At 32.0% G+C, this 16573-nt stretch overlaps 1 protein-coding gene across 5 annotated transcripts in view; it reads left to right on the forward strand.

The window, feature by feature from the left end:
* Positions 1-16573, forward strand: part of LOC143197881 (calpain-B) — an 88396-nt gene that overhangs the window by 62953 nt on the left and 8870 nt on the right. For all 5 annotated transcript variants that reach the window (XM_076406661.1, XM_076406659.1, XM_076406660.1 and 2 more), the window contains one exon: positions 6013-6189. In XM_076406661.1, coding sequence (XP_076262776.1) covers positions 6013-6189 — 177 coding nt within the window. The remainder of the gene's footprint in view (positions 1-6012; positions 6190-16573) is intronic.

Below are 16573 nucleotides of genomic sequence, written 5' to 3' on the forward strand. Positions count from 1 at the left end.
CTCTACGATCACATATGAAGTCAGCAAACCAACATTTTATTGTTGTTTCTGATAGAGCGGAGTCCTTACAACACTTTTCAAGTCATTGCTCTGCTTATTTTTTCCCATCAAGAAGCAGTGTAAAATTAAAACTAGAAATAGTTGTTTATCCATTATTTTGAAAATAACAAAACTATTGTCACTCTTAGCACAATAACTCGCAAAATTATGAGTAGATAATAAAATTTTACTAGATTTTCTTTTGAACGTTAGTACTAACATTGGACGCGATAAGTCAATTATCAAATTAGGCAATAATTGGGTCAACATTAACCAATATGCTGCTGTCGCACGACTTGAAATATCACCGTATCTCGGCACTATTCTGGCTTCGGATACCTTTATTTTAAAAGAAAGAAGTGACGAATTAGTGTTAATTATACGACTATTCTTAGTACTTTAAACCCACCTCTTTGAATAAGGTTTATTCAATTTTCCATACTGACCTTACGGACTGCACTGGTGTGAATACTTGTTATTAAGGGAATTTCACTTATTCATCTACATTATTCTCGTGTTCTAGTCCAGTCACTTAAGAGGATTTTTCAAAAAAAAATATTTTCGGAAATATAGCTATTTTAGTGAAGCGGCACCCCTTTTGATCACCGAAACACTTGCAATATCTACCGAATATGGAAAACATGTAAATATTATCGCAGTGCAAAAGTAATTAATTGATATTCCATCATCGATGAGTATTAGAATTGGGATTCTATGGTCTTCCATAGCCAATTCTTTGCCCAAACCCGTACCCTTGTCATCACGGTCATTTTGAACACTCTTATACGACTCGCAAACTCTTGTTTGTGTTGCAAACTACCCATAGCAGATTCTCTGAAAGCAATATTTGGCATCTTCTTTCCATTATTTATAAAAGAAAGAATGTCAACAGTACCTAGCAACCTTTTTCCCAAAAAAAAGAACAATTAATATGACTAAAAATTTAGTTTGTTTACAAATACTACAACCAAAAAATCGCACATTAATTCACAACAAACCTCGACAAAAATTGAGGCAGATTGGTTGGGAAGTTTTGACGTATCCGCCGTACATCACATACTTTGCTCCGTTTGCGCTCGCAGTTTATTATCTACAAAATTTCCCTAATAGTGTATATCTGGCTTCAAAAGAGGCTTGTGAATATAATGCAGTTAGCTTTTTTCGCCCAGAAATATCACAAATCCTGCGGTGACAAAATTATGGTTTTACCAAAAAAATTGCAAAAGGTTATCGATTAGAACTGTACATTCATTTTTTATTATTACATCTTATATTAGATCTGCTTGGCACAATCTTAGTATACATCTGAATATGTTACTATTGTTCTGTTGCATTTATATTGCTGACATCTATGTTTCAACATAAATACATATAGTCCGTTTAATAAAATAGTGAACTCACGTCATCTGAATTCATGACGTCAAAACGTTGCAATGTTTCCACATCAACTTTGAGTTTTAGTTCATTTTGGCTTTAACAAACAATAAAATTATTATCTAAATTAAATAATTAAACAAAAATAGTATTATCAAATATAATTTAATTTAATACACCTATTGCATATATTATCAAAGGACTTAAAACTACATTTAATTATATAGTTGTAATAATTTATAGGTTAGGGTTGTGTTTTATTATATTTACGTTGAACTTTTCCATACCACCAAGAGTTAGAGCTCTACGCACGTTTTTTGTGTAGTAGTATCCCTGGGGGTCTTCTCCACCTAATTAACAATTGCGTATCCAAAAAATATGTTTTACTTTCATTAGAGAGCATATTGCATCCTGCAGTTATCGTATATAAATTATATACTTATCTTTAGTTGTTTCTACTTTCATCACCCGGTCTTGGAAATTATCAGCATTAAATCATAATTCAACATTCAGAAAGTTTCATTCAAGTGAATAACTAAGCTGTTAATTTTCATTCTATCTAACATTTGTTCACGATTCCATCATTTGTCAATTTCTTCTTCAATATGTCTGATTGTTATTAACCATTCCTATTTCCAGCATGAAGAACAATATATCTGCAATGAATTATTAATAAATATTATTACTAATAAAACCTAATCAATTGTTATTCCAACGTTTACCCTTCTCCATCAATTTTGTGATCATAACACTATTTTATTATCATCTTGCCATGAGTGACCATTGGGTCTATTGGTTCCATTATGAGATATCCATGTCTCATCTAAATACACAAATTAAAATAATAAGTCTTCCTTGATTTTATTATATGCTTTTAAAAATTGTGTTCTTTTAAAAGCAATGTCTGGAAGTTCCATTAGACTTCTTCGATAATTTTCAGACTAACAGTTTCCTCTGAAATATTTTTATTGAATTATATTGAACTACTCACTATTTTCATATATTTCATATTTTAGATATCTAATAGAGCTAACATTAAGGTGATCTTGATTGTGAATCCAAGATTATATTTTTCATTTTTTGAGATATTTCAGGCACCGTTTCTATACTAATATTCAGTGCCACTGCAAAACGCTAAAAATGTTTGCGATAAAACCAGCAAATTAATATTTAACAGTAAAGGCGCTTACCTCTCTAACGAATTTTACTAATAAGAGGGGGTTTCCATTAACGTGTTTCTGTTCAAAGTAACTGATTAGAGACAATTTATCAAAAGAACTTATAGCCGGTTTATAACTAATAACATGTTGTTATAATTAATGTTTTGAAGACGTTTGACAACCGGACGACTTTTGCAGGTTTGTTCGGTTACATGTTCAAACTTATCAGACAGCATTGTGTCTCTTGTTAACTAGAATAAAATGTGAAAATATTGTCTGATTCTAAAACGAACTTAGAAATTGCGGCAGGCAATATATTAGAAATCTTGATGACGTGAGTTCACTGTTATTTTGAATAGACTATAATAGATAAACACACATTGCATCGAAATAATACAGGTAAATTTCTTTCTTCTTTTAGTTAAAAAGTATTAATTCTAATAATCTAAATTAAATTACAGATAAACTTAACCTAAACTATAAACGAATATATTGATTATAATTATTGATGAGATATAAATATGTACATAAGTTGGTGTAGAATTGGTGAATGACTTCTTGGATAGACCAGCATATGACCTGTAATTTTAGATGAGAAACTATTGTTCCAAGAGAGTATGTTGTTGCAAACTGTACGCTGTAAGTTTCTTTTTAATACAAACCGACTTCATGCAGGATTTGTGACTAAATTATTTCTTTATAGGGTACTGGTAGGCTTCGCTTGATCACCGAATACTGGTTTGTAATCGGCTTGGTTTGACTAGGTTTTTGTGTGCCTGACTCTTAGTTTCAACGGCTTACTAACTGATAGGAGGAAGGTCCTCTCTGAAGGAAGACTGATGGAATCACTGTCAACAGGTTTATTTCAGTGCGAAATTGGTTTCTCCCACCAAGAACTTGTTTGTTTCACTACATACTTGTGTTGTTCCATCACGAACTGAGTCTGGCCGTGATGGTCTCTTTACCATGTTGGTGGTTGGACCGCAATCGTCTGGTGATGGTGTTGTGATGGTAAAAATCGTCGTTCAGTCGTAATTTTACCGATTAGTTTTTTTTTTACCTGGTTTTCTCCATCTGTTACGCATTGATGAATTCGAACCAGGTATTTGATTCTTATAATAATACCGATCTGATAAACAGCCTATAGAGCAAAACCTTGATAATTGGGGATAATTGGCAATTTCTGCAAATGAAAGGGTATAGGATGGAGGCGTCTCCGTATCCTTTGTTAATTGCCTTTTTTATCTGGGTGAGTCGTGAATCTACGGTCGAAATTGAGACCTATATAAGTGCATTTTTGTATCTATACTATTGAGACTTTCCGCACTCAAGTGGTCAGCGTGAATATCTCTATGATGATGAAAGATGACGGCTTGGGTTTTCTGGAGGTCGATTTGCTACCTCATGAATTTTAACCACTTGACCGTGGCATTTAGTTGAATCCGTAATTTTCTCTGAGTAGTAACTACTGAACGGCACTAACGAAAAAGCCAAACTTTATCGAAAGCTTTTGTTAGGCCTAAGAAGATCACACAAAGCTTATTATTTTTTTCCATCGCATATTGAATTTGGGTAGCCGAAGTCCAAGAACAAAGCCTAATTATTTAAAAATATAAACGGGAAAGGGTAAAAAATTGTTAGTTTAAAAGTTGAAATATTATTAATATAATTACAATATTTTATTGTTATTTTTTAATTTCTATAGGATAGGATAAACATTTTCCTTTTTTCTTATTATTGCTCGCCAATCCTGTTATTTTCCCAGATATAACATTGACAGAATTGGGTGATAAACTAGGATGAATGAAATACTGATAAAACATACCAATATTTACATTTAAATTAAACGTATTTATATAAAACCATGGATGTTACATAGTCGTCGGTTTCAAAACCAATGTTTTCGTATACTACAAGCCACTCATCCTTCTAACCGTTTCTATGCATTTGTAGGAATGTTCGTCAGGTCAGTCGGGTGGTCGAAATGTGTGGCTGTCGATGCGATTATTTGTCCGAACACTCACTACTATTTTTGGAAGGAATTTGCACGAGAACTAAAAACACTGGTTGAATAAAACTTGTTTATTTTAACATTGAATGATACATGTGGTCGACGGGAGAATTGACAGGATATTAGGTTAGGTAAAGGAAGTACGGTAGCGCTGTGGACAGGTACGGATTTTATTAAGGTGTTATCGTGTGCTAAGATTCCTATGGAGAACCTCACACTGAGCATGTTTATGAAATTTTTCACAAACGGGATGCCTGATTCGAGGTGTGTGTTGACGTTCCTCATAAACCATGGGGCTCTGAGTAACGCACGGACTTTTTTGGATTGGAACACTTGGAGCAGTTCAAGTTGTCTCTCCGAGACATGCCTGTACCACACGTGTGCTCCATTGAGGCAGATTAGACGGACTAGCATTTTATATAGAGTCGCTTTCTGTGGGATTGGGAGTTTGCTTTTTCTGTAGAGTAGAGGAAATAATAGGCTGTACACGCCATTTCCTTTGCAAATGGCGTGCTGGATTTGGGCAGACCATTGAAATCTGCGGTCGAACTGGAGACCGAGGTATGAGACTTTCTGGAGCCAAGGGATAGGGACTTTATCGATTTGGAGGCGATAAGCGCGAAACTCCTTCTTGAAAATATGTCATCGCATGCACTTAATATCCCATATTGATTATTTCCAAATGAAATATTTTAGCTGCTACTTATCTTAAATAATGGTTTTAAACATAGTATGTATTCTCATCAATCATTTTTAAACTTCAAAAAGTTATTTGAGAAAAAATGGTACAATATATATTGATCATTTTCTACGAATTTTTCTCTTGTTTCTAATAACAACAATACCGTATCAAAAAAGTTGTTTTGACATCAAGGTTTTATGGCCATGAATATTCATTCCACTTCGATGTCGATGTGAGTGACTGCCGAACTACTGTTTGGAATTATGCAGTTATAGTAGTTGATACACTTTGCAGCCTCAATCACAATACGCCACTAAAAATCTTTAGTTAGGCAAACAAGATATCAAAACAGTTCCAAATAATATTTGCAGTGAATTCTTATTTTAGCACTCGATTCATACATGGTTTTTAAACATTTTTGGTTTTCCAAGGCGTACTTTATCATTTAAATCAAAATTACTGCTTTAAAAGTGTAGGAACCAAAACCGACAATTTGGAATATGACGATGCTGCTTTATCATAAGTGTGATCCAAATGTTTAATGAGTCAATAATGAATATAAATAATAATAACGACTAACCAATACTGGGGAGGTAACAAATCATTTAAAATTTTTATAGTGAAATTAAATTAAAACTCCCTTTCAGTTTGAGTAAAACATTTTAAGATCATTGATTTTATCTCATTTTATCTTATTATTAGTAAATATTAGTTATAAAATGGACTAAATAATTGATAATTTTCAGTATGGGGAAAAAGGATCAGGCTACCGAACTAGGGGTGAACCTCAAGATTTCTACAAATTAAGAGATGAACATGTACAAAGCGGGAGCCTCTTCGAGGATCCCGAATTTCCTGCCACGGATTCGTCCTTATTCTTCAGCCATCGCCCTGACAGAAACTACGAATGGAAAAGACCTCATGTAAGTCCAATTTAATTAATAACATTATACTAGGTAATATATTCGTCGTATGACAAATATTCTTCATCATTTCTTTTATATTGTACCCACTATTTGTTCCACTAAAATATATCGCATTGACAAATGGTTCTTTGCTCAGATTCGATTGTGCTTAGTACAATTTAATTTTTAACTTCATTTATTACTATTGTTGTGTTGTACTTACATCTATATAGAAGCAGGACAAGTGTAGCATAAAGTTAAAATGCTAAAGCTAAAGATTAAACACTTAAACACTATACAAGTTCATGTGGTTTGCTTCGCTTCAATCTGATTTCCTGCAGTTGTCCAGTAGCTGTATTGTTTGTATTAATGTGATTCAGTAATGTTATTTCATATTTTAAGACGAAATCTTGAATAACTTCGTAAATCCATTTGATTTTGAGGGCGTTGTGTATTTCTTCGTTAGTTACGTAGCGATAAGCATTCGTAATTTATCGTAGAACTTTGTTTTGGCAGCATTATATTACTAGTTGGTTTGATTATTTAGTGCAACCCCATATTTGCTTTAATTGGCAAAATTGGCTTAATTTGGTTAAAATTGGCTTTATAATTGATTGATAAATAAATCTCCATGATTGAATAAATCTATATGTTGTTGCATTAATTGATAAACACCTTAAACCATCAATATAAAATAATTATCAAATTATTTATTTTCTTCCTCGTTCTTCCATCAATTCAAATTATATGATTAAGTTCTTGAATTTTTCACCATTATTTTATTCACGTAACCTAAGAAATGTCCATCTTTTAGTCCATATTTTCCATCTAAAATACAAAAAAAATAACATATCAACATTTTTGACAAAAAAAAATTCGTACGTCCTCTCTTAATGTACAAAATCACATAAATATATTTCTTGCCTTCAACATTTGCTTAGTGATATATTTGCGTAGGAAACCTAAGAAGAATTTAAGAAAATGCTTAGGGAATTCTTGGAAACCTGTACAAAATACAGACAAGGCAGATGATTCTTCTTATTTTCGAATTCTGTTAACCTATTTCAGGATGTTACCTGTCTGTGTATGCTTATTATTTTATTCAATTTTATATATTTGTAGCACTTCCACACTTCCTCACGTACGCAACATCCTTAAAAAAGGGAGCGAAGTTTTGTCTTAGCGTTTTAATATATTGATTTATTTAGAAAACTAAGCTTGAAGAAAAAATTTGCACATATATTAACACTATAATAATAAACAATAATAACCTACAATAAAATTAAAATCAATCGATTTGTTATTCATATCAGTCACTCTCATTAATAGTCGATATATTTTCGTTTAATGTCAAACATGCTTAATTACATTGTTTCGCATTTTACGAATTGAGATACTATTTTAGAATGTGTATTTTGATGCCTCAATTTTTATATTTAGACTTTATCATGATGATGAGTTATATGCGGAACTACGAGTCTCCTTATAAAAGAAGTTTTATTAGTTAGTATTAGTTTTATTAGTTTATATATATATAGAAGATTTTATTTTTTATTTTAAGACAAATAATTAATGACTGTTGAATCAACCGAGTTAAAAACTGATTTTTTATATTCTAATAAAAACGAGAGCTTACAAGAAGCAGGAGCCATATGAGCAAGGACCTTATTACAACAAATTTACATAAAATCAAAGATTATTTATCAATACCAATACTGACTGGTCAGACCGGTGAAGACATTCTAATGATACCTATACCTTTCGAATTAAGCATATTAATAGCATCTCAAAAAAGCATGTCACCTTATCTTGGAGATAAAATTCAAAATGAAATAATCAAATTATAAGGCCTTAAGCCTATACATTAAAAGGGTTTTCTTAATTTAAAGCTATATTGTGAAAAAAACGGTACAGTGTATATATATATATATACACTATATATATATATATATATATATATATATATATATATATATATATATATAGTATAGACACTGCTTTTTTTTTCATCTTTTAGGCAATTTTCGGATTCCATCTCGAAAGAACGATCTTTTAAGGCTTTCTACGAATCGATACATTTTTTGGTAACTTCATAACAAGTGAAGCGCTGCTCAGACAGGTCGCAATTCATATATCGGAACTAGAAACTAGTATTAATCAGAAGGAGCAAGGTCTGCAGAATACGGCGGGTAGTCTAGCACTTTTTAACTCATTTTAGTGTTTCCAAGTATATTTTCATCGGTTTTGCAACATGTGGTCAAGCGTTGTCATGTTGAAGAATTTTTTTTTATTACTCTTCGTGAGTCCACAATCTGCCCTATTGGCAAAAAGTATTTCTTCTGTTTATATTATATATACATGGCATGTAGAAAATCACTTCATTAAGCAATCTTCTGTATAAAATATTATCTTAATTAATTAGTCTTATTCTAATGCTTATTCTAAACTCTACATATGTCCAGTAATCAGATCAGGTGGTGTTAAACGTTTTAGTCTACGCACTTCACTATCACGTCGCATATTTAGCTGGTTAGCGAGTACATTGGGATGCACTGACACTCTTTCGAAGTACTTCACACAGACACGTTGGATTACACTCGTTATAGGTTCTAGAGGAATATCGCGTTGTATCACTTTATTTGAAATATAGTACGGAGCATCAACAATGGCACGCAACACCTTATTTTGGAACCGTTGAATGATGGATATATTAGATTTGCTAGCGGTACCCCATAGTTGAATTCCATATGTCCAAATGGGCTTGAGTATAGACTCATACAGCAATACCTTGTTATCTAATGATAACTTGGATTTGCGCCCAATGAGCCAATACATTTGATATAATTTTAGTCCTAGTTGTTTCCGTTTAGAGAGTATGTGCTTCTTCCAGGTTAGGCGTCGATCTAAATGCATACCAAGATATTTAACATGCTCTGCTTGGGGGAGTTGACGATGATTGATATTTACTGGTGGGCATGTTCTTCTACGCAGGGTAAACGTTATATGCGTGGATTTTGATTCATTGGCTTTAATGCGCCATGTCTTCAACCATAATTGTATTTGCTCCAGGTGGGTTTGTAGGTTTATTGATGCTATGACTGGATCTTCATGGGATGCTAAGATTGCTATATCGTCTGCATATGTTGCCACAGTAGTTATTTTTGTGGTGGGCAGATCAGCCGTATACAGAAGATACAGTACTGGACCCAGTACACTACCTTGCGGAACTCCTGAATATATGGGATTTAATTCGGTATGTTCATCGCCTTGATTTACAATAAAATGTCTGTCAGTGAGATACGATTTTAGTAGCTGATAGTCCGGATGAGGGAAAAGTTTCTTTAGTTTAACCTGCAAGCCCGTATGCCATACTTTGTCAAAAGCCTGAGATATGTCTAGGAAAGCAGCCGAACAATATCTTTTGGCATTTAGGTCAGCGTTTATTTGGTTTACAAGTCTATGCACTTGTTCTATAGTCCCATGCTTATTGCGAAAGCCAAACTGATGTTCTGGAATAATTTTTCTTTTTTCTATTATATAGTTTAGTTTTTTTATGTATAATTTCTCGAAAACTTTCGGGATTATTGGTAATAAACTTATAGGTCGGTAGGAGGTCACATCTTCTGGTATTTTTCCTGGTTTAAGTATCATTAATATTTTAGCTACTTTCCAGATACTAGGGAAGTAATTAATTCGTAGCATAGCATTAAATATATATGTTAATAGTTTTATAGCATTTTCTGATAGTTCTTTTAAAATTTTGCCAGTAATTAAGTCATAACCAGGAGCTTTTTTAATATTAATCTCTCTCATTATTGTATGTTTGACTTTTTTGACCGTTAATTTCTCGTGCGGTAAATCCATTTGAAATGGCGAATCTAGAAAGCTAGTAATTTTATTTTCGTCATCTTTATGTAGCTGAGACTGGAAAGGTTTAAAAACATTTTTTAAGTGTTTTGAGAAAATGTCGGCCTTCTCTTTATTGCTTCTCGCCCAATTATTTTCGTTTGTTTTAATAGGTGGGTTATGCTGCTGGGATCTCCTAAGCTTTTTTGTTGCTTTCCACAACGAATAGTCTGTAGCCTCAGTTGATGTCAAGTTTTCTAGGTATTCTTGAATGCCTTGGTTTTGTTCAATTTGGATTAGATCTCTCAGCTCTTTTATGGCCCTATTAAATTTTCTTTTATTCTCTTCAGTCCTTTGCTGTTGCCAATTTCGTCGTAACTTTCTTTTTCCTGCTATCTTTTTCTGTATTGTACATGATATATGTGTATTTTTTCTTGGAAGTGTTTCACTGTTGGGAGTCGCGGAATATGCTGCCTCCTGTATATTTTTTGTAAGATTTATTGTTGCTATTTCTATATCCATTTCAGTTTGTAACGGTAAGTTTAGGGAGATATTTTGGTCTAAGTTTTCTCTAAATGAGGGCCAGTTAGTTCTATTATTGCACAGAGAAGGGGGTTTATCTTTGATGGTAATTTTTGAAGAAATTGTTACTATTATTGGTGAATGATCAGAAGACAGGTCGAAACATGATTCTGCCTGACACTTTTTTTGGATCATTATTTTTTGTAATACAGAAATCTATTGTATCTGGTTTTTTATTTCTGTCTGAAGGCCATGTTGAAGAACGACATTGTTATATGTAGTCGATAGCGATCCCCATTGATGGCTTCGTCGAGTAATGCCTTCAAATCCTCGCCTTCAGTCTCAACATCACCACTTTTAAAACGTCCAACCCAATAATCACATATAGAAATCGATGGAGCATCGTTGCCATAAACTTCATGCAGTATTTGATGACATTTAGCCGTCTTTTTTTTTCTAAATAAAGTATAAAGTGACTTTCGACAAACGCTATATACTCAGTACAAGATCTGACATTTTCAACGCATTCACATTTTTTTCTTTTACGCTTCGACTAAGTGGCATACTTAAGTACTATTCAATCCTTTAATCCTTTAAAATAAATACTGTGAATATAAGCAACCAGGAGCAATTCAAATTCATTTAATTTATTTTAAATTATTAGTCAGTCATTAGTTCTATTTAAATTAATATATTTCTGATAAAATTAATGATATTGCTAAAAGCAGAAATTACCTTATTTGCTAGATGCCTATAAGGACGTATATGATTTGAATACTGATTAATTATATATTTTCCCAGAGATAATTGAATCACTAGTTTGACTAAGCTACAAAATGATTATTGTGATTCATTCTCCTTTTTATTTCACCATTTAATCAACATAATCTAATCGGCATAATCTATCTTGTCTTCATTTTGTGGCGTTTTTTCATAAATTAACTTGATAGACCCATTCGTAATGCCTTATTCTGTTTTACGTAAATTGAGTTATTTATTTAGATTCTAAGGTTTTTCAATAAGATGGGATTGATGTTGAATGAAATGGAATGAAATATTCAATGTATGAGATGTTAATTTTTATTTAAGAGGCTCATTTTATTTGGTATGACATTTGCGTACTGATATAGATTTGGATTATCAATCAAATTTTCAATGATTGTGTTACATATATCTCGCTGAATTTGAGCGCCGACCTTGGTTATGTTGATATCGATTGGCCAGCAAAAATATTCTATATATAATCACTACATAGTATAAAACAAAGTCGCCTTTTCTGTCCCTATATCCCTATGTGCGCTTAAATCTTTAAAACTACGCAACGGATTTTGATGCGGTTTTTTTCAATAGATAGAGTGATTCAAGAGGAAGGTTTATATGTATAATACATGCATAATATACTAAGGCAACATTGCTAATTTTAGAGGTTTCTAACGTGATGTCGTAAATTAATCTATTTTTAGGCTTATTTAGCAATTAGCAAAAACGCTGCCTAACCCTACGAGTTAGATCAAATTAATGTACTACAGTATTGTACACCATAAAAAGGTCTACAAAAAAGTCCGCGATGGTATATGTTTATCTTTTAGGGATAACCCACATTAACCATTTTTATTGTTTACTTTTTACGTGAGAAAATGGCTTATTTACGAAGCTATTTTAAGCAATACGGCATTAATCCTTATCGAATTAAGTACCTTAAATACAGTGTGCAATTAATATAGATCAATATGGTTCCTTACAGCATGTAAATTAAACAAATATTTTCGGAGATATTACAAATTTAAAATTTGCGTTTAAAAATGTGTAATGTAATAAAAATTGTATTAATTTAGATATTCCAAAGATAGCAGGAAATCTTCATAGTAAGTATAGGGGAAGAGGAATTGTTTTACTCCAAATTTAATGCGTGCAGGCCAAGGGCAGTAATGAATGAACCAAAAATACTGGATCGATTTTAATCATGTTTTCATTGATTGACATAGGCATATATATTTTATGCCCGTGCAAAGTCTGAGCGGGCCGCTATGTTTTTATATACAACGTTCATATTTTTTCTGTAGTGTATTTAATTTAGTATGAGCATTGCACCCGTGCGAAGCCGGGGCGGGTCGCTGGTATATGATAAACCTATTCTAAAATAAAATATAACAAAAGATTTATTTTAACTGAAAAGTTTGATTACTAAGATTTTAATAAAATCAGAAAATTAAAAAATTGGCCATGTTAAGGCAAACACCAAATCAGAAGCATTACGAAATATTGACGTCACTTAACGTTTCCATAACCATCATTTCCGTAAACCATCGTTTGAACTTTTTAACGCGTGTCGATTTTATTTGGATGATTTTTCTTATATTTCACAGTTAAAAATTGTTTTTGTGTTATGTTACCAATGGGAAGAAAAGATAAACGAAAAAAATTTAATTAGGGTTTATGAAGACACATATACTAGGATGTATGTGTTAGTTACCATTAATCTGGTTAGGTATAGCTCATCAAACTTTTTTGGAATCTAATCATGATGGGACTTTATGGACACTTGTTGAAAGCTTGAATTTAATTAATATTTGTCTTTGTATTTTAAGAATATATGGTTGTTCAGTAGTGTAGTACACAGCAGTGAATATTGAGTGAGTTAAGTTAGAAGCCCATTTTTTTCCTTGTGGTTGGCATTCAAATCTTGTAGGAACATATATTGACTCCATGAACACTTGTACTACTAAACCCATCACATTATTTTAAATAAAGTTATCCATATTAGTTAGCAACGGAAATAAAGAACAAGGCTACAACTTGTTTAGCCTTTTTACCGACAACTAATTACATTAAGGAATCCTCAGCTCATCACTAGAACAGTCATAAAATGGTTTTTCAACATTAATCATCATGCCTATTGCGGCTTATGTACTAATATATGTACCTCACAATAAAAGAGTAGTGGTCAATTCGCGTATCCCTGCAAGAGATAACCATACTCTCAAATATATCTTGGAAAGTATCCATTCTTGTGTCCTCTATGAGATGCCACTAATATAAGAGCATTTGGTAATTGGTTTGACTGAAATAGCACATTCGCACAAAAAGACACTTTATCTAGGCGATAATATTCATTACTTTGGTCCGATGAAGGCAGAGAAAAATGAGCTTTAAACAATGCCTATAAAACACTTCCAGAACTTTTAGTTTTGCTCGTAAATAAGCTGTTAATGATGAAGTAATAGTCAACTCTTACATGTTTTTTACATATTCACTTTCAAGAGGGTTTATCGAAACATCAATAAATGTTTGAGTGCACTTCTTCAATTAAATATACATTAAACTGTGATTTATTTAATTCACTAAGAATAAAAAAGGTGTGTACTTTGTGCTATACCAAAGTTTTAATTTTTCATAAACTAAAATTTAATTCTAATTTAATTAAGATGATTAAATTAATAATAATACGTCTGGAAAAGTTATGGCCTCGGTATTTTGGGATGTGCGTGGTTTAACATTCATCGACTATCTTGAGAAGGAAAATACCATCAACAGTGAATGTTATATAGAGTTATTGGAGCGTATATAGAGTTATTGAAAGCCGAAATTGCAAAGAAACGACTGCATATGGCAAAGAAAAAAAACAGAACATCAAACAAAAAGTCAATCAAAACAATAGCAAAACTACATGAATTAAACTTTGAATTGACCCCACATCGACCGTATTCCCCAGATTTGGCTCTCAGCCCCTAGACTACTGGTTGTTCGCAAACCTCAAAAAATGCTCACCAGTAAGAAATTTCACTAAAATGAAAAGGTTATCGTTGAAACTAAGGCTTATTTTGAAGCAGAAGATAATTCGTTCTACAAAAGTGGTATTGAAATTTCACACGTCACTTAGAATACAGATCAGAATTTGGAAATATTCAAGCATGCGTAAAGAGTGCGAAATCCTCGAAAATTCGTCTAAACTTGTTAGTACATAAATTTAATTGAATTCTAAATTTATACTCGCGAGCCCCAATAGCTTCTTTCTAATAAACACTCAGGTGGATGAATCATTTTTTCATACATTTTTTGACTTGCTTCATCTGTGTTTTCCTTGGAACTGGTTTTTGGATTTACCAATTAATCGAAGGATATTTTTAACGTCTGGTCCCTTTGGAATTCGAAGTTCATTCATTCAACAGTCATTAGTAAACTACGGCAGCATAGCGAGATCGGTTTTGGAAATCGTCCAAATGTCCGTGCCATAGGGAAGCACGAGATGAATCAGAGATGGAACTAGACAAATTTTGATTCTCTTGATGCTATCCAGTTTCGTAAAGCTATATCATTTCGCTATGCTGTCTTTTCCTTATATTGTAAATGTACCGTAATATTTAAATTTTCAAAATAAAGTGATAATTTTTCTAGATATAAATTTGCGGTCTAGATCTCTTTAGAATACTGTTTATCAGTTTATAATTATCAGTTTATATTTATCAGCACAAATATCAAATACACCAAACTCACTAATATACATTAAGATTAGATCATCCTTGTCAACATCCAACATTTGCTTTAAAATATACAAAAAACGATAAAGCCATTTTTGTAATAAATTACTGTCTTCATTATTATACTCAAAATATATATGCAACCCGCGTATGATGAAATTATTAAAAATAGTGTTGGGAACTATCAACTGTTTAGTAATTGACTACTTTTTACTATCGCCTGTTTCAGTCGCTATTTTTGGTTCGATTGATTTTACTACTTTTTACCAGTGACTGTTTTATGTCGCTATTTTACTATCAACTGTTTTAGTCGTGTACTTTTAGTTACTATTTTTGGTTCTACTAGTTTCATTCGACTGATGACTGACATTGAACGACAGAACGTTCTGGCTCCGTCGTTCTAGCCTCGACCTTGACGAAAATGTATCCATTGTATGCTTACATAGATTTATATATAATATATATAGTTCAGTATGATATATATAGTAGTTCATATATAGTATGATTTTTTTGGTAGTTTGCTTGTAAGTAACAATATATTGTATATTAACAGAGCAGCATTTTGGGACGATATTTTTCAAGATTGTAGGGTAAAATAGGGTAAAAAGATTAAAATTGTGAATGATAAATAGTAAAATACTTTTGACTGCTTTTATGGCAGTAATAGGTAATATTTCGATTACTCTCTCGATTTTTGTTAAAAAATATTTCCGTTCGATAATAAATAAAGCATTTACTTTATTTTAAAAAACTCTAGTAGTTATTGTGCGATCATTTTTAATTATGTCATGAATTAGTTTTTTTTTTCTATAATTAGGTATATGTTTAATTTTTATTTAGTATTTATGGTTATTGTACATCTTTAGTTTTTAGGTTTTGTTTAGTTCTATTTTATGATCTATATTTATTATAGTATATTATTTAAAAATAGCAATTAATGTATTAAAATATGATAAAACATTTGTAGGGTATTATTCCATTTAGAAAGAAATTAGTTAGATAGAATTTAGATAGAAAAATTCCATTCCTTTTTACAGATCCACAGAACATTCAAATATAAAAGTAATTCTACTTCGTTTTAAATGAAATTATTAATTGCCACTTAGTAGTATTCAGTAACTACTTTTTTTCTATTTTAAAGTTAGGACGTGAAGCAATATGTACATCTCCGTCCCTTTTATACTACCATTGGAAAATATTAACACATATAAAATTAACTGCTCCATCAATTATCTCCGTCCTTTCCTCTCTCACAATTTCTACAGGAGAGGGTTCGTACATCTTCGTCTGACATCACGAATTGATAGATAAAAAGTGTCGAACCGTGCATTTGACTGAAAATAGTAATTACTATTTTCAGTCGTTAGTTTTTTGACTATCGACTGTTATGCGACTATCGACTGTTTCGACTGTTTTCAGTCCATAATTCCCAATACTAATTAAAAAATACATTCTATTCAGACGATCAAACAATATATCTCCCTATTAAGCTGATACCTGATAGCTACAGTGACAATTAATATCTGCTAAATTACAGTTCATTGCTGATGAATTAG

Source organism: Rhynchophorus ferrugineus, unplaced genomic scaffold (genome assembly GCF_030347505.1).
Source record: "Rhynchophorus ferrugineus isolate W39M unplaced genomic scaffold, kcgeb_rfMv2 rfM6, whole genome shotgun sequence".
Classification (NCBI taxonomy): Eukaryota; Metazoa; Arthropoda; class Insecta; order Coleoptera; family Curculionidae; genus Rhynchophorus; species Rhynchophorus ferrugineus.